Raw genomic sequence first — 23,067 nt, 5'->3', positions numbered from 1 at the left:
ATCCTAAATAAAGCACTCATTTGATGTAAAATATCGCCATTCTGTTGTTTTTGAAACCATCTTATTTTATTGGCATTTTGTTTCAAACATGCTTTTTGTAACTGAGCATCTGATGAGGAACCCTCCCTCTTGAATTGGGCGAGAATTAATACCTTCGCGTCCCCCCTGCATGGTAGATATGTGTGAACTTAAAGAAAAATCTCTTGATTCTCGAAAGCGTTCTCTCGCTTTCGGTGGGAGCTAGTTAACAACCCTACTGCGTTTGACTGTTGCCAGAGAGAAAATGAGCTAATATCGAGAGCAGTAAGGAAGCCTGGATCTCATAGGTTAGTTAAAGGGCGAACACAAAATTATTGCGACACCGAAAATTTTAGGGTAGTTTTATACATATATTTACTGCAAAAATCAAAAGAAAAGTTAATCGATGGAGCCTTGAGTGTAAAATTAAACGCATTTTCGCTTGATGCCCTCCATCAAAGTCTTTACAGTGTCATCCGGTACCAGTTTCTCAGTTTTTTCCATTTTCTTAACATGTCCTGCTCGTCTTTGACTGTCTTCTTGCTCTTCCGAAGTTCCCGCTTCATCATTGCCGAGTACTGCTCCACCGGGCGCAGCTCCGGACAGTTTGGCGGATTCATGTCCTTTGGAACAAAATGGACAGAATTGGCCTCATACCACTCCAGGACACTTTTAGAATAGTGGCATGATGCCAAATCTGGCCAAAATAGAGGAGCTTCGTCGTGCTGCTGCAAGAACGGAAAAAGGCGCTTCTCGAGGCACTCAGATTTGTAGATCTCGCCATTTACTGTGCCCTTTGTCACGAAAGGCTCACTCCTTAGTCCGCAAGAGCAGATGGCCTGCCAAATGAGATATTTGGAGGCGAACTTCGACATTTTCTTCTTCTTAAATTTGTCATCCACATAGAACTTGCTCTTGCCGGTGAAAAACTTCAACCCCGGAATTTGCTTAAAATCGGCTTTTATATACGTTTCGTCATCTATCACACAGCAGCCATATTCTGTCAGCATCTTCTCGTAGAGCTTCCGTGCCCGAGTTTTAGCCGTCGATAGTTGCCGCTCATCGCGGTTTGGGAAGTGCTGTACCTTGTATGTATGTAGTCCAGCTCTCTTCTTTGCATTCTGGACGTAGCTCTGCAACATGCCGATCTTTTTAGCCAAATCACGGCTTGAGACTTAGGGACTTGCTTTAATCATCCGCTTCACCTTTCCCTCCGTCTTTTTGTTCTCCGGTCCCGGTTTTCTTCCAGCTCCTTTGCCGTAGTCCAACGTCAACCGCTCCTGGAACCGCTTCAACACTCTGGAGACGGTTGAATGGTTAATGTTCAACATTTTTCCCAACTGCCGGTGCGACAGGTCAGGAAATTCCAGGTGTTTGGAAAGAATTTGTTCTCTCGACTCGCGTTGGTTCACCTCCATTTTCGTTGAATCGAAAAACACGACTAATTTGGTTGATTTTTACCCAATGGTAAAAAAGTTATGCCCTGTTGAATGTGTCGCAATAATTTCGTGTTCGCCCTTTAGTTGTCATCTCATAGGTCAATTAGTTGTCATTTATTTTGTATTTCAAATCTTTAGCTATTGTTAGACGTGTTGTAAATTAAATGGTTCTTATTAATTACTTAGAAACGTTAAAATCGAACACATAAGAGATTTCGTTAAATTTGCGGCAACATCTGGCGATTGAATTAGTTTGACGATACACAGTTGGGTGATTGGCTATCCCTAGCATAGTGGGGTTAAGACGGGCACGGAGAGCCACTGCCAAAGTAATGCTGGATAGAAGAAATGGTCTGCCGATATTGTTCGAGACAACAACGTGAGTACTAAAATTCTCTGCAGAAAGATGCGACGGGACTCCAAAGTCTGCAGATCATGTAACATATATCAGTCAGTCCACATAGGGTAAACTATCGGGATCGTTACTGAAGGCGTATCGCACGAAATATATTTCTACATGCTCTAATCTGTCACTTTTAACGGCACGATATGACGCCCACACTTGTACAGCGTACTCCAGAACACTTCTAATCAGGGAACAATAATGTGACTTCAGTGCGTAAAAATCGTCGAAGTCAGCAGTGTTTCGTTTTCAAAAGCCTAGCCACCCAAAAAGCTTTTACGGTTGTAGTAGTGATATTATCAGAAAAACTCAACCTACAATCAAAGAATACTACCAGGTCACGATTAGAATCAACTATATCTTTAATTTTCACTTCACTTGATATTCATAGCGGCATTGAGTTGACAATCGTTCGAAGTTTATCATATTGTATTTCTTAACGTTAACTTCCATGCCGTTAAGCATGCATCACAACATCATTTCATCATCATTCATCATTTCAGATCATCAGCAAACATCAGTTTTCCACACTTGATACGGCTACAAAGATCATCAATAAGTATGATAAAAATAAGAAGGCCTGGATGACTACCTTGCGAGACGCCGATGGATATATTGGATATGCTTGACCCCACGTTATGTATACTAACAAACGCGCGCCGATCCGAGAAATAGGAATGCAACCAATTATTCAGCCAAGCTGGAAATTCTAACTGCAGTAGTTTCCGAATTGCGATGTTGTAAGGTACCTTCGAAAAAACGATATAAATCTAACCGACCAGCTGACGATTCTCGATGACAGGAAACACCATAGAGGTATAAGCCAGTAGGTTAGATGTAGTGGATCGACTCATAACAAATCCATGCTGATATGCCGAGATTAAGTGAGAAAAGTTACTTATGCGATTGGTTCCGGATGAAATTGTAATGAAAGAAAGAGGTGATGAGTCGTTCCTAATACATTAGAAACCATGAACCAGTTCACGAATCCATGAATATTTTATGATTTTGTGCACTATTTTACGAGCACAAATGGTCATATCGTCGGACCGTAAACAATGTTCCAATTTTTTTAATAAAATCAAATTGAACCTTTGGTTTCTTAATAATGTTCATAAAGCTGTGAACTAGTTCACTGGCAGATTTGGTAATGATATAGCGGAAACTGTGACTGAAGGTCACAAAACAAAAAATATATCTTCACAAATAAAAGTGTATGTATGGGAAACGGTAGGAAATTTGAATATAATTATAAAACACAACATTTTTGTTCAAGGTCCTATTTTTGTTACGTAAAAACATGATTGTTCCAAAATTCACGGCACTGTCTTCACAAATTTGGGAACAACTTTTTTCCGTATAAGCATCGCTACACCTTAACAGATGATTCATCCTGTTGATTTTATGAATGAAATATAATTATATTTTATGGAATTTAAAAATTAGGATGCGAATGTTAACGCACCACATTTCTTCATCCCCTTATCACACATCCAAGAATAAGTATTTTATTGAAGTTGAAATATGACGGGTTCGGGTAATGCTTTTGCGTTTATTAATATATAAGCATGTTTTTGAAAAGTGCAAAAAATTGTAAACGGTTTGCGCCTAGAACTCTCATACTCCGAAACAAGTTTCATTAACTCCCAATGATCAAATTTTCACAACTAAAAGATTCTGGATTTTTTCGGAACGCCCGTAAATATAAGCGAATCTCAACTAGTACTATCTTACATACTATTGCTGACTATTTAGAAATTTTACCATTGTAGGGAAAATAAAATAAAATTATATCGGACGCTTATTTCAAGGAAAAAATGGATAAAAGAGAGAAATTGTTTAAGTATAAAAGTGAGGAATAGTTTATAGAAAATTTGCACATTTGTCTGAGCGATTGTAAAAAAACTGGAAGAATCCAGTTTTACCCAGAATGCTGACATCGTCGCACAAAGTGCACTTGATTTGAGCGTTTGGTCACTCAGTCAGTGAACGATGTTTCTATGTTGAAAAATCTTTTATTAATGGTCTAGTTGTCGACATATTTGAATTTGTAATATGTTACAGTTTATCAATACCTTAATTCAGCCGATTTACGAGTTTACGAAGGTCTCGCTTGTGGTGATGTGGAAATCAAACTACTCTCGTTCCTTAAATATTCCCTGATGTAATTCTGCTTTCGCTTACTGGACGAATAAGCATACAGGTTAGCTAGATGCAATCGGCGTTCCGAGATACGACATATAAGGGACCATTCACAATTTACGTAACGCTTTTAGGGGGAGAGGGGGTACGACAAGTTGTGACATAGGGGGAGGGGGGTAAGCTAGATCGTTACGTAACATTTTTTCACAAAAGAAAAAAAATCATGGAATTTGTTAGGTAATAGAGGAGGGGGGGGGATGAAGAAATTTGTCACAATTTGTTACATAGGGGGAGGGGGAGTCAATTATGCGCAGTTTTTGCGTTACGTAACTTATGAATGATCCCTAAATGAGTCGAAATACGACCCTGAAATCGCCGTTTCATGCTTATCTAAATGCTCCAACATGAGCTGATCAGCCTGAGCCCGAGTTACAAACGAGCAAAATAAACGACAACTAACAGCCTATCCATCTAGTCAGCATTGTCTCAAGAACAAAGATAATATTACATTTATTCTTGCCATTATGAGCGAAGTTAACGAAAAGGCGACTTTAAATTGCGTTCTATACGATTTTATCTTTGTGAAATGGAATAGTTTTTGAACGTAAGTGTGAAGCTTAGGCTTGCGGCAGTCGCCTACCTCAAACATGCTAACCGGTACAATGCAGTACATACTGAGATCTTTCAACATCTTAAGCCAAGAAGAAAGATTCGTTTTGCAGAACAAAATGACTGCGTTTGAATTAAGATTCCCGTGCATATAGAAAATGACAATGTAGAGGTAAGGCTACAGACCTGTCCCCACATAGATCACATGAACCAATTGCAAATTACATGTCGCAATTCGGGGAAGTAGTATTATACCTGACATTTCGTTAAACTTCTTCCCAACTATTCCCAAAGACTCGCCTTAACACTTATTCACTCCTTCACTATTCACTATTCCCAAAGGTGGCGAGAATGCGGGTCGAAACACTTATGCACTCCTTCATGACTATACAATTCCAAACTCGAAAAACTTACAAACCACGTTATGCCAATTTCCACGTGCAAGTACTGTAATCAGATGGTAAATCATGGAAAACCTTGCGGGGCAAATGCTGATGAGAATTCAAAGCACAGTTTTCAATACCAATACCTGAGCCGCAGATGCAGCATCTAGCACCCCTAAACCAACAGGCAACACTATCAGCGAGGAAGTTAATATCAATGACAAAGAGTTTACGCGGCCAACCCGTAAGTAATAGAGGCAAGCCAAAACATCTGATAGCGGGCACCAATACAGCTTCAACGATAATGATTTTTACGTGAAACACAAGAGATAAATAGGTGAGCAGACAGTGGGTTGTGGGTAAATTTGGAATGGGAATTTAAATAATGTTGAACTACAAGACGAAGTGGAGCTCATTAGTATTTCAGTAAATTAACTAGGTCTGTCCGAATAGGCATATTTGGATAGGATGGACATATTTGGCCTGGATCAACCTGATCGACGGCAAATTAAAATCGTTGTTGTAACACTGGACCCTGTTCAAACAGCTGTCGAGCATCTATGTCACAAGAATATTGCTCTCTGTGTAGCAGAAGTTTCTTCCAGGTCATATCGTAGCAATTAAATAAGTTAAAAAACCGGTTTGAGATCTGAATTTCAATTCACTTTCGATGAATAGTGGAACACTGCATCTAGCCAATCTGTGTGCTTAGTATTTCAATAAGCGAATTCGATAACTTATGTACAATTCAGACTGCGATGCATAGACAAGCTGTAGGATTACATCAGGGCATAACCAAGGAATGGCACAAGAGAGGCGGTACATGAGCCACATTACTCCGTCTCGGAAGTCAAGAAACGACTGAATTGAAATATGAATGTTCCACCAAAAGGTCCATTGAGAAAATCAATCAGTTCGGATTTTCCTTACTATATAGAGGAAAGAAATACAATGGAATAGAAGCTTGCTAATATGACCCAAAAAATAAGATTAATCACTTTTTTAAAAATATAATACCGGTTTTTACTAGTTTTGTAATTTCCAACACCAAAAATACTGTGTTTTTTTACTTTCCGGTTCCCAACTCTAGTAGCGTAGGATTACAAGCCGTTATTTCAATAACAGCATCATCAAGATTCGCTGCTCACACTACGCGTGAACCAATGGCAACAGAACATTTTTGGCGCATCTGACCGACACCGCAACCGAACAGAAACCGATGAAGTTAGAAGCCGAATTGTTCACACAAGGATTATGTGCCCCAAACCGATACATGCAAAGACGCGCCTTCTCATTGTGCACAAACGAGTTTGTGTTAATCCATAGGTAAAATCAAGACATTACATTAGTCCTGGTAGCCACATAAATATGGAAAATACAATAGATACTTCGATGATAGTGGGAATGACTGGGAAACACAAAGACGGAAAATTGAAATATCCGAAACTGAAATACAATCTTGCAATAATAAACTATAGTCTACTGCAAGATTGAATATCAGTTCACTTAATTCAACCCAAACAGTAAACTTAGTAGCAACTATAACTATATAACAATTATATAACATAACTTTTCTAAATCATTATAGAATTCAAGCTCTATGAAACAAATGCAATTATATGCACGATATTGAGCTGACCTGTAAAGCTGATACAATGTGTGTTTTAACGACGTAAGCAACTATAGCCATAGTGTGGTATGTAGTTAAAAACAAGTAATTATCCATAGACAATACATTGTAACACGGAAACACTCCTCACAATTTCTCTCTAAATAAAAATAAAGGTGGGTGATGACTTATAAAATTTGAACTCGGTAGAAAATTTAGTATCCCTCACCACCATTACAATAGAAGTGACGCAAAAAGTAACATATCGATTCCAGGCACCTGTGGTTATAATTAAACCAACTTATTTATGTGCGAGGTTTAACATTGTAGCATTCGTTGCTGTTTCTTGTAGAACAGGATAAAAACACAACACTTCACGAAGGTTTCAAGTTTCTTTATTCTAAGTAACGCCAATGAATCCTTACAGACACGAAATATTTATGACACTGCACAGTGGCCTCAGAGAAGGTGTAGTACATATGAAAGTAGGCCCTATGTTAAATATCAAAAGCAAATATGTGCAATATACATAGTGTGGAAAACGTTTCACCTACCTACCTACTTTATTTCAAATTATTCTGGCAGGTCGATTGAGCAGTCAACGAAATGAGGTAAACATATTCATTTCCAACTTCCTTGAAGTTTCCTACTTTATCCAGGCCTACCAACAAAATCGGTGTCTTTATACGTGGAGGCATAACTTTCCAATCCCGCTGGAAATATAACTGCAGGAAACATCAGCAGCCCGACGTGGCGTCACTGTGTCCCGGGTGTAACATCATCCTTTCCGGCTTTTATGTATCTTTCGCTTGCTTTCCCCCCTCGAAAATGGCATCAACGCATTTCCCACCGCTAAGGCTCGTATCGTACTACCATGGAAACTGGCACGCGTTCGCACACAACTTCCAGTAGCTGTGTTTTTCCTTGTTAACGGCCGAAGTCAAATAAATTTCTTTACTCGCGGTGCTACTCAGCCTGGTAAGGCTTAGTCCATAGCAAAACGTAAAGTTAATGTGTCGTTTCAACAGCCAATAGACTTTTTAGGCAGAGGGTCCAACTCGCTCTATAAATGCAGATACTTGATAGAATTTGAACACAGTACTGTTAATTTGAACGAACGGTACATGTAACAACTCTTAATCAACGAAACTCGGAGGGCAAGCGACACACGAAAAAATACTTTACCAGCAGAAGCCTTTGGATGAGCCTTAACGGCGAGAGAACACGCAAAAACGCTACTATCGTATAATTTCTCGCTTGGTCGGTCCCCAACGAAGTGTAGGAAAGGAGACATCCAAATGCCTACTAGTGTACTCGTTACACTTCCCACATTAAAAACGTATACGTGATCTATTTTGGGATTACAAATATTTGCTTCCTTTTGAGGCTACTAATGGGCAGGGCAGATAAAAATCGATTGGATTCCATGACGTTGTACCGGATGCTTTTTTGTGGAGTTTAACACCAATTCTGTTCTAAAAATAGAACCAATACGCGCCGTTGTTTAGTTACAATGAACAAACTAGTATTTCAAGGCATTCCGATGAGTCCGGTATTATGCATTAATTGAGGATGCTAAAAATCCGTCACGGACGTGTTTCGATTCCATGTGATAACCTTCAACGTGTTTCCGTTCATAGAGGTCAAAGTATGCCATAAAATGTAAACAGTTGCATTGATTTTTTGAGTCATTTACTATGCTATTTCTCCTTAATGGAATTTTTTCTTTTGATAAAACTGTTATTTTTCCACTTAAGTGAACATTGTTTTAATCCCCATTTGCGCTTAAAGGGCACAAAACCTATAACCACTATGTCTGTGCTATAACTAAATTAGTTAAGGAATCCGCGTTACGACTTCATCTCATCAGAATCCGACATTAACTTAGTGGCAGAACTAAGCTAGTGCCGATTCTGTCACTAAGTTTGTATCTCATTTTGACGAAACGAAATCGGAACGCAAATTCCAGAACTAATTTAGGTGTTTTTTTTAGAGTTGTCCTACTAAATCTGTAGAGCTAGGTTCTCGGAAGAGCTCTCCGTCAGAATCACACACTACAATTGCAGACGAGACAGGAAATGTCGCCCATTAAAACACTGCCTAAGGCCAATTGCAGCGGGCCGTGATTCTGAATGTGATATTCATTGTACGGTTCAGACATGGGCGGGCGTTGAGACTTTTCGATCGCGTGTATCATCGCGAAGGGCTCGAGCATTTGTACGTTAACGTGTTCGATCGCGTTTGTATGTCGCGTGTGCTAACGTGAATGTAATTTCGCGTGTATAAATTCGATTTTCTAACCGTGTACCTTTCGCATATTCGCATGTGTTCTTGGATGATCGCGCACGGCCCGTGAATCTAATACTTAATTTTTGGTGTACGGCTCACAAGGTAGAAGCGAGTAAGAACTTCCACATCACTAGAGTTCCCGGTCATGTCACCGTGGAAGGTGTTATCTAGTAGATATGAGCTTTATTTTTCGATTGGTCCAACTGAATGTAGGTCCAGCTGGCGTAGGTGAAGCGTTCGTATGTTAACGTGTTTGCCGCTCGTGCACGCGCGCTTGTGACTTCGCGTGTGCAAAACTCGATTTTGTAATCGTGTGGCCATTGACATATTTGAAGTGAGTTACCAGAATTCCCGGTCATGTCGCCATGGAACGTGTTGTCCAGTAGATATAAGAGCGTTTCTCCTTTGCTTGGTCCATTTGAAGGCATGGACCTAGTCTGCTGATACCAAAGATAGAAACTTCCGGAAGTGACCGATTCAGGATCATGCGAGCGCTGGTGTTTTTAGGTCCACGAAACATTAAATGTTTCTGCAACCAGTGCTTCAAATACCGAAAAACAAACAAACAAGTTTGTTTGATAGACCAAATGAAATTGGAATGGAATCTTAGTTCCAACAATGGCAAGCCATCTTTCAACAGAACTTATTTAGACTTTATGATACCGAATGTATTTACAATATGTTCGAGTACGTACTATTCAATTTGGAATCAATCGAGTGTACGTAATCGAGTTAAAGTGCAGACTTGAATAAAAGTCTTGCTAGATAACGCTCGAGACAATAACGAAGGCACCATGTCATAACGTCCGGTGGGTGATGCGTCACTACGGCTGGGGAGTTATGGCGGACAAGAGTACATGGCACTATAATCATAGAAAGAGAAAGTAAACAAAGAGAGGCTCTCATTTTCAGATAAAACCTAATGAAATAAGGCCCTCATACTTTGTTATAATTTGGTTATCAATAATCCAGGTACTCATCGTTATCGGTTTTGTCAGGGTTATCAAGAGATTAGTTTTCGTGAACTAGACGACCACGAATTTTTTTATTACCATTAACAGGTATCAACTTTTATCATAGGTTGGTTGATGGTAAATATGGCTTGCAGCCACTATGAAATCTAGAAGAACATTGAACGAATTATTATTGGTGCGAAGATTGTATAGGCGGGTTCTAGCGTTGTTATAATCACTGCAAAGTGGGCCGAATCTACAATGTTTGTAGATAAACCTTATACTCTTTAAGCTATGATATCTTCAGTAGGGGAACGGTGGCTAAGACGGGCACCTTAAGGTTAAATAGCAAATTCGACTCATCCATGGATGTATTGCTCGCAAATTTCACGTGAAGCGTGATCTGAGATCATGTTGCACTAATATCAGAACTGATACTAATAAAATTTCAAACAGAAATATATTTAAAATGGTTGTGAAAAAGAGGCACAAAATAATCATTTCAAAAGTGCTACGGGAAAGATGGACACCTGGGATGGGTAAGAGTTGCACATTGGTAAAGATGGACATAGAATAAGGGCAGTGTGAGACGCTTTTCGACCAATAAATTTTGTTTTCTATCAGTACATCACAATGTAACGATAACAAAAAGTAGCCCAAAGGTATGCAATGTGGCAGCATTCTGCTTTGTATTGGCGTAAGAAATATGTCCATCTTTCCCTACCTACTGTGTCCGGCGTACTCAACGTGATACAAATTTTTAACAAATGTGTTTATATTCAGAATGATTATGTAAAGTTTCTGTATTTTACGCCAATCAAGTGTTAAATACCCAGTACCTCATGCCCACTTAGAAATATTTCCCAAGATCAACGATTTTCAGGTTTTAATCGTTATTTTCTACTATCAAAAAATTCTGCTGTCGAAAAAAAACAAATTGTTTTGCTCGTATATCTGATATTTTTCATATTTCATTATTGCCGTATCTTTCAGAAGCTTTTGAAATCTTTAAAAATGTTACCGTATTATTACATTTTTATTTAATTTTGCAGTTTGTGAGAAACGCAAAGTGTCCGTATTAGCCGACTTTCCCCTACAAATAATCAGCTACTTGAATTGATCAAATGGTGTCTTCGAACAATTTTTTGAAGATAGCTGAAGCAATTTATTTTTCATATTAGTAGAATTTAGATAATTCTTTTAAAAAGACCCCTTTAAGACATTAAAATCCAAAACTGTTGCAAGCGCAAAAAATTTCTTCTTCTTGCATTTCAAAGAGCATACTTTCAAGCATGTTTATAAAAATTTGTGATTTCGCTACTAAAAATGTCTCATAGATTGATTCGAAGGTTTTTTTATAACATTAAAAAGTAAGATTTATCAGACTGCACGCTATTTGCGCAGAAATTTAAAGAGTACTGTTTACGAAAATGTAACAAACTTGCAAAGATTTATTGGGGCAAGATAGGACAACCCTGGCTATAGACTGTCATGGAGATGACAATACAAAGGAAAAAAAATAATTATTGGTCCTCACGGCGAAGTGCAAAGTAGGACATGACAGCCCAACCAAAAATTGTTCGACTACTGTGAGTTGGGCATTTCATAGCATCGTTAGATGGCGAACTCAATAAAAATGGTTCTTAAAACTGATCCGGTAGGCGCTAGAAGAAGAGCGTATCGGACTTGACGAAACGACGTCAGAATAGTTTTTCCCCTCAACTGCGAGATTCCCCTATAATAATATTTTTGTAGTTTTGAATAGTGTGGACCGCTTTCCAACAAAAACAAAATATTCCAGTAGTGACAGATAGCCCCAACACTCGTCGCAGTGGTCGAAGAAGCCCAACAAAATCAGTATATTGCCATATAGAATTCATTTTTTACCCACAGTTCGCTCCGACTCGATTATCTACCTTCAGGCGAATAGTTATGATCTCAACAAAAATGTGTTAGACGAATCTTGCGGCAGAGGTTGTTTTTATTTATTTACGCAAATTGAATCTAATAATAACCTTGAAACAAACAACAAGCAGATACTAAAAGGGGGTTTCAAGTGTGCGATTCGTAGCTTATGACAGAAGCGCATCGTTCATCGCACACTTCATAATATTAATTTAAAAACACGCCCCACTGAAAGCCATGCAACAAACTAGTGTTGGAAAGACATGCCTCTGCTGGTGTTCTTTTTTGTTTTGATTGCTTGATTCACACACTAATTGATGAAAAGTGTGATACACTTGTTCGCAACATTTGAAGAACATGCGTAAAATCATCAAAGCTCTGTTCAACAATGTTATCTCGCCGAATGCTCCAATCACTTTCGGGTTGAACACAGGTAAACAGTAAGATTTTTATCTCTCGACTCACCTGAAACGATGAGAGCCTCGTTCGGTCCTACTGTGTATATGTTCCCCATAGCTGCCTTTTTATCCTTCCAAAGAACGTCCTAAAAACTGAAATAATCCTGAAGAATAAAATTGAATTCACAACAAATGCACTTCACTGTTAAACTCAGTAGCACTTTAAATTTCGTACTCCAGATACACGAATATGCCACACTTGAGATGATGAGTATTCCAGCGAACTCTTAATATCATTGACCGATTTGATGTGCCAATCCTTGCAACCCGACAAACTATTGCCAAGAACGAACACACCTAAATTCACCAAACTCACGGGACCTTGAACCAAACAGAGAACGAATTTGTTTAAAATTTCATTTCACGCACTTATTGGCAAAATCCACCACCAAATTCCACGACGATTAGTCAACCGCTTTACCGTGGTGCACAGGTCCAATCAGTAGTGGAACAATACAGGTATACGTATCTACCTAAGTATATCACTTTATGACTGCACTTTTATGTTCACCGCAATTTCGTGACTGGCGTGAAATTATCGCTTTTTCAGTCGCAACATTCACATGCTCGTCCCGTTGATTGACGCTTCTAGGATTCGACCCCGGAATTGGCACCTGGTGGTCGTAATCAAATGAAAAAGAGCCCAATATTGGTGTGACCTGGGCCGAAAAATTAATTTACTTCCTCACTATCTTCTCCGTCAATTACAAAAAACACCGAAAAAGGAATGAACTGTTTCCGGCAGGGGATGCACAGGAAAAACCTATAATCAGAAAGGCTGACGAACCGCAATTTTCTTCCAGAGAGGTGAAACTGTTACTACTTATCACCTGAACTGATAATGCCGGTAAGTTATATGGTCCACAGGGGTACAACACACACAACGGGGTTTTCTTCACAAACTTCCAAAATAGTAATCAAACCTGCTCCTACGCAAAAATCCCCAACCGCAATCAAGCACGCAATATGACAGATTGATTAGATGGTTCTGTTCTGGACAGCCAAGCAAGCATCTAGTGCTGTGTGGAACAGATCTCAAAACAAAAATCGATAATCGTTTCGTGGTGTGCGAAAACAGGCGAAAGGACGATGGTTTGCCGTAGATATGTCGAATAGGACGATTTGTATTTGTGTGCGTTTCGACACGACACAATCGTGTTTTGGTTTTAGGACTTGACGGTTCGGTTCTGTCATAAAAAGTTTGTTTTTTTTATATCTTCCATTTTTCTAACGTTGGCATAATCAATATAGAAAAAAGAAAGGTGCGAACATTTTGTCGTATTTTGGTTTCCAATCTTTCCAATGATGCTCTCGCAGAGAACACACACGGATAACTTGCATACCTACACGCAGAAGAATCAGGCCTTTTTGAAACAACAAAACGTTCAGTTTAACCGTATTACACAAGTTTAATGTGTGCTAATTATTTACTTTAACTGAATCCGTCAATAAAACTTACTAAAAACTGTGCTTCTAAAGTTTCAGGTTTTCGAATGTTTTAAGATTTTTACACAAAATTGCACCACCATTTGTTAAAGTGGCATTAATCCCATAAGAAACACTTGCGACGAATCGTGCGCCGAATAGCGCTACGAATCTTGATGCGACGATAATCGTCGCGTCTCCTTTGGAAAAGCATGGACAATACTACTGCCAAGTTAAACCCTGCGACGGGATGCTGAAAAAAACCTAGCGTCAAATGCAGCCAGGGGGAATTGTCAAATGCAGCCAGTCCGAGCATATAAAATATGTAAGACAGAAAGAGTGGTTATGTGAGACGAACGATAAAATGAACAAATAAAAAACTACAAGGGGCAGCCCTATGGGGTTGCACGAACTGTAGACGTAGGACTATACTACTTAATGTAAAATATTTATTTTCTTAGTACTTAGTGTGTGGGAAAAAAACACCCGGACCGGCGAAGAAAAATCAAATTTTGGACAATATAATCACATCTCATGTATAGACCAAGCTTTCTAGTTGCTCTCAAACAGATCCTAAAAGTTGAAACACCCATGGATAACCCCAAGTTTGTAGATGTGTTTCGATGCCACAGGATTGTAAAATGGTTAATATTACGTCATGAAAATTCAATTCTTCCGTGACATTTTTTTTGCCTGCGAAATGCCCTGTGTGTATGCAAAGCTCATGTTTTGCTGGGATATCAGCATTGATCGGAAAATGCTTTCCAACGCTGCAACTTGCAGGTCACTAGGAGCTGTTCATTTTACCACCGCCACATATTCATTTTACCCACTCGCTATAAACATGTCTCATTTTTGACATGTTTAGAAATCATGAATCATGTTTGAAAAAATGTGTTTATGACGAAGTATTTTTACCAGATATGTACAAAACATGTCTAACATGTGGTAATATCTCAATCACTTATTAGTTAGAAAATAATGACTTTGCTTAACGTGTTCATTTTACATCTCCTACCTACCAACACTCCAGTTCTCCTACCTGCCAACACATTCGCCCCAAACATTGAACCCAAGCGCACAATGCAAAATGAGTCAACGCTGATGATGATGGGTAGAGCGAAAGAGACAACTAGTACCACTACGACACTATTAGCGCATTTCACCAAAATTCCACGCGGCCTTTCCCGATTGAAAGGAACGGTCGCGCTTAGCCCATCAAAAAACAGACCTGCGTTATGCAACACTTTGTGCAGGTTGATTATACCGTGGTGGTGGTGCCAAATTCACCAAGTTCCGTAAAATTCCTTTTAAATAACAGAATTGATAAAATTGCTTAAATGAGCTAAACTAATTAATAAAATCCTGTTTTAAAAACTGTCCTTGCGTTTAAACCAAAATGGGAAGCTTATTACTACCACTACATTACTTAATTTCAAGCGCAAATAGCAAATACATGTGGTAGTTAAACCAAAAATTTACTGGCAACGTTACAGCGGCATTTAGGAAGCAGTTGGAGCGGTCGCCTGTCGGACGGCACAGGGTAGCGTACCTCCACAGCTGTGTAACGGACTTCTAACTCAGCTAAACAGGCTGTAAAAACGCAGCGCAGTGATCTGCTTCGCCAGCCGTTCAACAGGCAACTAAGCGTGCCTGGCCAAGTCCGTTCTTTAAATAGTCGATGATGACGTCATTCATAGAAGCGTAGCGCGCTAGGTGCACAAATCTGTCGTGCCGGATTTGGGAAGCGCTACTTTCTGTGTGTAAATGCGCGATATTTTGACTAGGTTGTACATTATTTAAATTTGTAATGCCATGATATTAAAAATCTTTGGGTTTATCTATTGGAATCTATTCTTAAAAGTATTTCGGGGCGATATGCACAAAAAAAATTGAAAATTTATCGTGAGATGGCTGAATTATATGCGTTTAAAATTGGACCACTTTTCGTTACATACCATTTTAGTAGAATTTGCAAAGTGCACCCCCATACCGAAAATAAAGACGTAGTCCTACGTTAAAAGAAAACATCTATCCGCAGGTCCCGGCCCAGGCTAAATCCATTCCGGAACTGGTCTGGAATTCTGAATTGAGTAAGACAATGGATTCCCAGCAAAGTTCAGCCGGAAATTAACCGGAATTCTGGCAGGTTCTAGTTCGTATTCCGGCTCCAGTGACACAACCGATTCTAACTAGTTTGTCGAGATATGATTAGTGCTCAAAAAACAAATGTCAAAATTCACTTTGAGGAGAAATTCTGAAGAAACCATTATTACCCAAGAACGGTTAATGACGGCGGCAAACGAAAGACAAAACTTTTTTATTTTGTTTCCTATCCAGTTTTTTTTGTGCCATAATGGCGGTCCAAATTATTTAATTCGTAATACGTTTAATTGCCCTTTTTGACAATAATCGTTTACGCCAGCTTGACAGCAACGCCCAGTTGAGGATGTCGGGCGTTCATTGAATAAACATCCAACGCATTGGACTAACGTAGGATGATTTCCTCTTACTAGGCGGATGGCGTAAACAACACTTGTCAATAAAAGGACTGCCCGAATAGAAATGCACAACAGTATTACCAGAGACTAATAGAGACTACCAACTGACGAAGAAACACTCGAAATTCCGTGGTACACTGTGTACTAGATCTTAAGAAGTAGTAGAACTATCACGGTCCCTTCAGTTTTGCCAACCTTAACAAACCAATCTAGTGATCCCCTTTGTATCGGGCTTGTAAAGTTGGTAGCAGGTATTATTTATTGACCGTTGCTAGGATCGTCGCTGCATGCATTTGTTGTTTACATGCAAAAATGTCTCCGTTTTTCATCTACGCAACGACACTTTCTAGCCTTTCAACCACAGAGCAGCTTGTAAGCGTTCGGGGATTTCATGACTAATCGCAGTTTTTATGCATTTAAATTGTTGAAACTATAAGTGCGGTTGTGCCCAAGAAGTTTTCAACAACATAAAGTTCGAAAAAGAATGTGTACCATAGCGTCCGAGGCATTTCGGTGCACGAAAGATGCACCATAAACTTCGTTTTTGGATCTTATTTCTTGTAATGTTTCAGCCACTGTGTTGTTTTCTCTCCCGGGTGTAATGTCAAGCCACGGTTGTTTGAAAACTATGAAACCATTGCGTGTTTTGCATATTGCTTTAAAATATTTTGGAAAACAAAAATTGTTCAGAATTCATCAACCTTTACTTAGGGATGGTTCTAGGAAAGTTTACTAAAAATCGTTTGTGAGGTGAGCGACTCGTAATTGAAAACCGTTAGATTCATAAAAAGCTCCGTTAGTTCCATTAAAAGCAGCTGTGAAATTAATTTTTTGACTGCTTCGTAAACAACAGATAACCCAGCAGGAAAAATAAAAACACGTAGCAAAGAAAAGCAAAGCATCCTCGATGATCAACGCGTTTTCTGTTTGACATTTCGAGGGACCGTCTAGTACTACCTGAGTTAGTACCTCTTGAGCCACAGAAAACTCGTGAGTCCGCCGTCTCAATTAGTCTCTGGTATTACCAAATACAAATATTTGTATTTGGTATTACCGCATTTTTTATTGTTACATTACAACGAAAAACAATGTTATTCTGGAAAATTTACAATGGAAATAAAATCACATTTCTTGTTTCTAGATCCAATTTCATTGTAAACCCGATTTTTACATGGAAACCCCCTTTTTCCATGTTAAGAGATGTAACAATGAAAAAATTTATCTTTTCCCATACATTCTGAAATCAAAAACATCGATTTACATTGTTTTTCCGTTGTATATTTTGGAGGCACGAAGGACTGCATCATAAGTACATTGATGTTACAAGAAAAGTTGTTGTTAACAAATAAAACTGTTGTAAATTCAACGTTTGTACGATCAATTTCGATATTGCTTTCTGTTCGGGTGTTAATATATTACGAATTGGACGATACTGGTCGCCATTACACACAGAAAAAAAATATTAGTAAAGGTAAAAGTGCTCCGCTCTTAGCAAAAAACAACTAACGCCTACTATCAGGTTGATAGTAAAACCAAATACAAATACATATTTGTATTTGGTAAAACTTTTAAATTAATCAAGAATAATAATCAAAATAAAAGTTTTCCTTTTAAGCTAATGAAGAATAGTATTCAAAATAAAAGTTTTATTTTCAAACTAAGAGTATGCGTTGGTTCTTTTTTGCTAAGAGTGAAAAACTCTTATTTTTACCAACATTTTTTTTCTGTGTGTATATGGGACTTTTATGCTTTTATGGGCAGTGCTTCAATCCATCAATCCCATTTAAATTCTACAGAATCAATATTTGCAAGATGGCCTTACACCATCAATATATTGATCAATATATGATTTATTGTCAAGATTACTGCTCGTATAAGGCTTTGTTTTATTCTATTATACTTACACACAATTTCACAATTTCCTAAACATGAACCGTCATGTTTGAAAAACGCGAAAAACAACCAAGTCCATTTCAGCCGCCAGGAAATTTTGCTTAAGTATTGAAATTGCCATTAAATTGCATCCGCAAATTGTCAGATTTAAATAGCCTGTCTGTTCGTCCGCTTTTTTGACTGGAAATGAACGGAGTCAATCAAAAACGCCATTATTGACTTTTCTCAGTGTTGCCGTGGATTTGCATTTTTCGATTCTGGCATGTTGGCAATGCGCTTGTGTTGAAAAAGCATTAGACAAATTTCACAGTGTACCACTAAGACGGCGGCTGCTTCACGTCGTCGAGGATAGTTCGCGGCAGCAGAGTAGTCACGAAGCTTGGTGTAAAATTATTGGCTTAAAATTGAGTATTTTGCTAACAATTTCTGCAAAAAGCATTGTGAAAAGTTAACTGCAGTTTTTATCTTTCCTGGTAAACAATTGTTTTGAATAATAGATTCTGCATTTACCGTGTTTTTGGAAACAAAAGTGATTGCATATTATCAATAGAACTGCAACAAAAGGTATGCAAGTGCTTCATTATTTCAACTTTCAGACGTTGAATGTGTACCAAGATGTACCGTTGCCCTGCGACAGAATGTACTTGATGGGTATTCTTCCATCACATGCATCCTTGATCTTCCAAAACGCTACAGTATTCCTGCTCATACTACCCAATTTTTTTTAGGTTTTACCCATTCATTCGTAAAAATTCACGCACACAAATACCTAGGTCTGGTTCGAACGTGAAATAGCACAGAAAACAATCACCGCGGCAGTGAAAAGAACAAACAGCTAAAAGAAACGTATAATAGCCGGACTTTAGATAGGAGGTGCTAGGAATCACTCTGCCTGCCGGGAAGGTGTAGCAGGATGCCCGACCACAGCGACTTGGACCGACAGATCGAACAGTTAAAGCGATGTGAAATTATCAAGGAGAACGAAGTGAAGGCTCTGTGTGCTAAGGCACGGGAAATTCTGGTCGAAGAAGGTAACGTGCAGCGCGTGGATTCTCCGGTTACGGTGAGAATGGTTTAACAAATTTAGATATTTTTCCGAGTGGGATAATTATTGTTTCCGTTTCAGGTCTGCGGCGATATTCATGGGCAATTTTACGATTTGAAGGAACTGTTTAAAGTTGGTGGTGATGTACCGGAAACGAATTACTTGTTTATGGGAGATTTTGTAGATCGAGGATATTATAGTGTGGAAACTTTTCTTTTGCTTTTGGCTTTGAAGGTCCGTTACCCGGACCGTATCACTTTGATCCGTGGTAATCATGAGTCACGTCAAATCACCCAGGTGTATGGCTTCTATGATGAATGCCTGCGGAAATATGGCTCGGTGACAGTGTGGCGATACTGTACGGAAATATTTGATTATCTTTCGCTTTCGGCAATTATCGATGGAAAGATATTTTGCGTACATGGTGGTCTCTCGCCATCGATTCAGTATTTGGACCAGATTCGTTCAATTGATCGTAAGCAGGAGGTACCCCACGACGGACCGATGTGCGATCTGCTGTGGAGTGATCCGGAAGATACGCATGGTTGGGGAGTTTCGCCACGAGGTGCTGGTTACTTGTTCGGATCGGATGTTGTCTCACAGTTCAATGCGGCCAACGACATCGATATGATCTGTCGAGCTCACCAACTTGTTATGGAAGGGTACAAGTGGCATTTCAATGAAACGGTTTTGACTGTGTGGTCGGCTCCCAATTATTGCTACAGGTGATTTGTTAATAAAGCTATTAAACATTGCGAACTAACCTTCGTTATTTTCCAGATGCGGCAATGTTGCGGCTATTTTAGAGCTGAATGAAAATTTGCAGCGTGATTTCACTATCTTCGAAGCAGCTCCGCAGGAGAGTCGTGGTATTCCGTCGAAAAAACCACAGGCCGATTATTTCTTATAAAAGCAAACTACGACCTTTTCCTCCGGAATACGACTGACGCCGGGCTGATTGGCGGTTTCCGGCCGGTGCGATTACTTAAACCAAGTACGGAACCAACAGCAATCCACACGAGTGTCACTTGCCCCGATGTAGTAGCTCTTATCTAGCTGTCCTTGTTAACAAAACACTAGGTCTTTGATTATGTTTTCTGTTCTTTTTACTTTTCTTTCGTGCAGAAGTGTATTCTCTAAGATTTTTAATATTTACTATTTACGAAAATCATCTTTCTATTAGTTTTAATCACAATTCTTTTAAAACCTTTCAATTGTGAAAATGACGAAGCGAAGATATCCTTTGTTTCTTTTTGTTTTAGTAGGAAAAAAACACTCAATTATCACAGTCTAAGACGGAACCCATTGTGTATAAAATACGAAAAGTACGTTTGTTTTATTTTTTCCCTCCAACTGTTCAATTTAGCAGAAAACGAAGATAGACGAAATAACCTAACAAAAACAAACTGTAGACTGCCGATCAATAATAGGAATGAAAACGGGGAAATGACCTTGTGTAACGATGAATGGACACTAACCATAAAAATAACATTATAAAACTTCTAGTATTTATACAAAAGTAAGGTAATATATGACATAAGTACGATGAAGGAAACAAGAGAAACAAAAAAATGAACACAAGCACGGAGAATTTTTTTACGTTTCTCGAGTCTACAATTATTATTCTCAGTTTATCTTTAAACACAACAGAACAACAATGTGAACCATGTCGTTCGAGTAAGTTGGACTGTCCTACTAAGACCAGCAATCACCCTCAAATAGAAGCTTCCTGCCCACACTTGCTCTAACGCCATGGCTCATACATTACCCGATGTGCCTGCAGACAAGCAACATTTCCAAGCTTAACGGTCATCGGATTGCGGGACGAAAACAGTTTATAAATCAGCAACAATTTGAACAACACCGTTTATACGTTTATAAATACGCAGCCAGAGAAAGAAGTTTGGTTATTAAAAGTAATCGATAAGTAAACTGTAGTTTTTACTGCTGCTAATATTACTATAGCTAAAGCAGTTAGGGTAAATTTGCAAGCATTGGAAGAATAACACATACATCTATAGTTTATAAAGTGAAGTGATACAAATAAAACTAAATCATAGGTAATAAAAGCTTATTTTTTCTATAATACGATAAGAACAGTGATGACTGATCTGTAAGCAATAGTTTCGAAAGGTACCTGGAGAGCAATGGGTATTTCTCTTCAAATATTGTAATCCATCTACGGAATCAAATTCAGTCGCCAAGGGCGGATATTCCACAATCCAAGGTTACCTGTTTCTTGTCTCCGCCGTCATTAATCAGCTTTTCAAGTAACGTTCAACATCACGGGCAAGGTTTTGCTATGTCTCAACGTTTTCCATAGGAGAAATTACAGATACTATTAATTTTCACACGCAGTATAAATGAAGGATTCAAAAGTATGATTAGTTGTATTGGGTCTGTTGACTGCTCAACTCTATATATTTTTTTACTTCGTAGACACAGCGGACACAATACCTTTACTCCAAAATTTCTTGAAGAAACGATATTTATCAAACCAACTCCTGAAGATGTATATTAACAATAAAATACGAATAGTAATTTGTTGGAGCGCTATATTATTCTATATACAGTATATAACAGATCAAACGATTCTACCTTGCTTTGAGTCTCACGTTTTGTACAGGTTTTGCAACAACTCTCCGCATCTAGCGGAAATTTTCAAATCAGCCAACGAATCACCGCGGGTTTCACCGATGTTGACTATCGCTACCGGCATACCGAGCTCCTTCGCTTGCAATATTATCCGGTAGCCAGAAAACACCGTCAGGCTGGAACCGAGTACCAATACACCGTCCGAGTCTAGGATCATACGTATCACACTCTCGATTCGTGGCATTGGGACATTATCGCCGAAAAAGACAATTTCTGGCTTCAACGATCCACCGCACTGCGGACAGGCTGGTATTTTAAAGTTCTCCACATACTCTTGCGGTAATTCTACGTCACCATCCGGTCGTATCATGGTCGATTTATCTTCCATGTGCGGATTCATCTGATCGAAAATTTGCTGCAAGTCGTGACGCGGAATCCGATAATCACATCCGGTTCCGGTTCTACCTACACAAATAACGGTATAACCGCTGCCGTGTAACTCCACTACGTTTTTTGTACCCGCCTTGGTGTGAAGTTTGTCCATGTTTTGCGTAACCACGCCGGAAATTCGATTCTCCCGCTCCAACCGTGCTAATGTATAATGGGTGACATTCGGAGCAACGGCTGAAAACCGCGGCCAGCCCACATAGTTTCTAGCCCAGTATCGTTTCTGGACGGCTTCCGACTTGATAAAATCGCCATGCTGAATCGGTTTGTGATTAGAGCGAGCGTACAGTCCAACTTTTTTCGAGCGATAGTCCGGAATTCCTTTAAATGAATTTGGAATCAGTGCACTGAGCCCTTAATGCCAAGCTATACCCACCGGATTCTGTCGATATTCCTGCACCGGTTAAAACCAAACATTTTGGTTTGTCGTCAAGAAATCTCTCCAGCCGTCGAAGGTCTCCCTCCACAGCTGGCTCGTGAGAAGGAACGAATCTCGAATCGGAAATGCAGCGAACACGCGCACCTATTATGTGCATCCGAGGCGTACGTATAAAACGCATTTTGTCCGACATTTTAAAAGGAATATTGAGGTGAAACGTTGTTACTCTTTAAAGTTTTAGTTTATATTAAATTATACTATGAAACCAATAAAATTTCCGAACAAAACAATGAGTAATAACAATTCAAACAAAAAATGTTTATTTTTTGTTTACAGTTCAAAACTCATTCCAGAGCTGGTAGCCACGGCGATTTTGCTTCAAACTATTTATTGTCGCGCTTATAATAAAATCTCACATTGCGGGCGTCTGAAAGGCGCATCAAATATAGCCGCAGTTGCTCCGCAAGCAGATTTCAGTGGAGCTTTATTTTTCTGCCAGCTGTGTGCTTTTCGAAAGCTTCAAGGAAAAAGCTGCCTATACATTTATATAGGCGGCTGTCACGCGCCTATCTCA

General features: G+C 39.1%; 3 protein-coding genes across 8 annotated transcripts in view; 1 reads left to right on the top strand and 2 right to left on the bottom strand.

Annotated features, from left to right (window-relative positions):
• LOC131683731 (flotillin-2) overlaps nt 1–13,285 on the bottom strand; it is a 503,804-nt gene extending 490,519 nt beyond the window's left edge. Inside the window, exons 1-2 of one of the 6 annotated variants that reach the window (XM_058965974.1) lie at nt 12,682–13,281; nt 12,216–12,529 (exon numbers count right to left, since the gene is read on the bottom strand). In XM_058965974.1, the coding sequence (XP_058821957.1) occupies nt 12,216–12,264 (49 nt within the window). In that variant the 5' untranslated portion in view covers nt 12,265–12,529; nt 12,682–13,281. Of the gene's footprint in view, nt 1–12,215 lie in introns of all 6 variants that reach the window. The other 5 variants (XM_058965975.1, XM_058965976.1, XM_058965978.1 and 2 more) reach the window with 5 other exon arrangements.
• A 5,056-nt stretch (nt 13,286–18,341) lies between these two features.
• On the top strand, nt 18,342–21,135 carry LOC131683716 (serine/threonine-protein phosphatase 4 catalytic subunit). The gene is made up of 4 exons (XM_058965950.1): nt 18,342–18,591; nt 18,756–19,090; nt 19,154–19,797; nt 19,853–21,135. Exons 2-4 carry the CDS (start codon nt 18,941–18,943, stop codon nt 19,980–19,982), a joined length of 924 nt encoding a protein of 307 aa, XP_058821933.1. The 5' UTR covers nt 18,342–18,591; nt 18,756–18,940; the 3' UTR covers nt 19,983–21,135.
• A 471-nt stretch (nt 21,136–21,606) lies between these two features.
• LOC131681224 (NAD-dependent protein deacylase Sirt4) lies at nt 21,607–22,803 on the bottom strand. Its single transcript, XM_058961928.1, has 2 exons — nt 22,491–22,803; nt 21,607–22,435 (listed from the first exon to the last, which is right to left on the bottom strand). The coding sequence occupies exons 1-2, from the start codon at nt 22,684–22,686 to the stop codon at nt 21,684–21,686; spliced, it is 948 nt and encodes a 315-aa protein (XP_058817911.1). The 5' UTR covers nt 22,687–22,803; the 3' UTR covers nt 21,607–21,683.
• Nucleotides 22,804–23,067: the final 264 nt, after the last annotated feature.

Source organism: Topomyia yanbarensis, chromosome 2 (genome assembly GCF_030247195.1).
Source record: "Topomyia yanbarensis strain Yona2022 chromosome 2, ASM3024719v1, whole genome shotgun sequence".
Taxonomy (NCBI): Eukaryota; Metazoa; Arthropoda; class Insecta; order Diptera; family Culicidae; genus Topomyia; species Topomyia yanbarensis.
The sequence above is the reverse complement of the archived record's forward strand: the minus strand, read 5'-3'. Positions and strand labels throughout refer to the sequence as shown.

Coding starts and splice junctions, on each gene's coding strand:
- LOC131683716 (XM_058965950.1), top strand. CDS start 18,941: ATGCCCGACCACAGCGACTTGGACCGACAGATCGAACAGTTAAAGCGA. Junction 19,091..19,153: donor GCGTGGATTCTCCGGTTACG/GTGAGAATGGTT, acceptor TTTCCGTTTCAG/GTCTGCGGCGATATTCATGG. Junction 19,798..19,852: donor GCTCCCAATTATTGCTACAG/GTGATTTGTTAA, acceptor GTTATTTTCCAG/ATGCGGCAATGTTGCGGCTA.
- LOC131681224 (XM_058961928.1), bottom strand. CDS start 22,686: ATGTCGGACAAAATGCGTTTTATACGTACGCCTCGGATGCACATAATA. Junction 22,436..22,490: donor AGGAATATCGACAGAATCCG/GTGGGTATAGCT, acceptor ATTCATTTAAAG/GAATTCCGGACTATCGCTCG.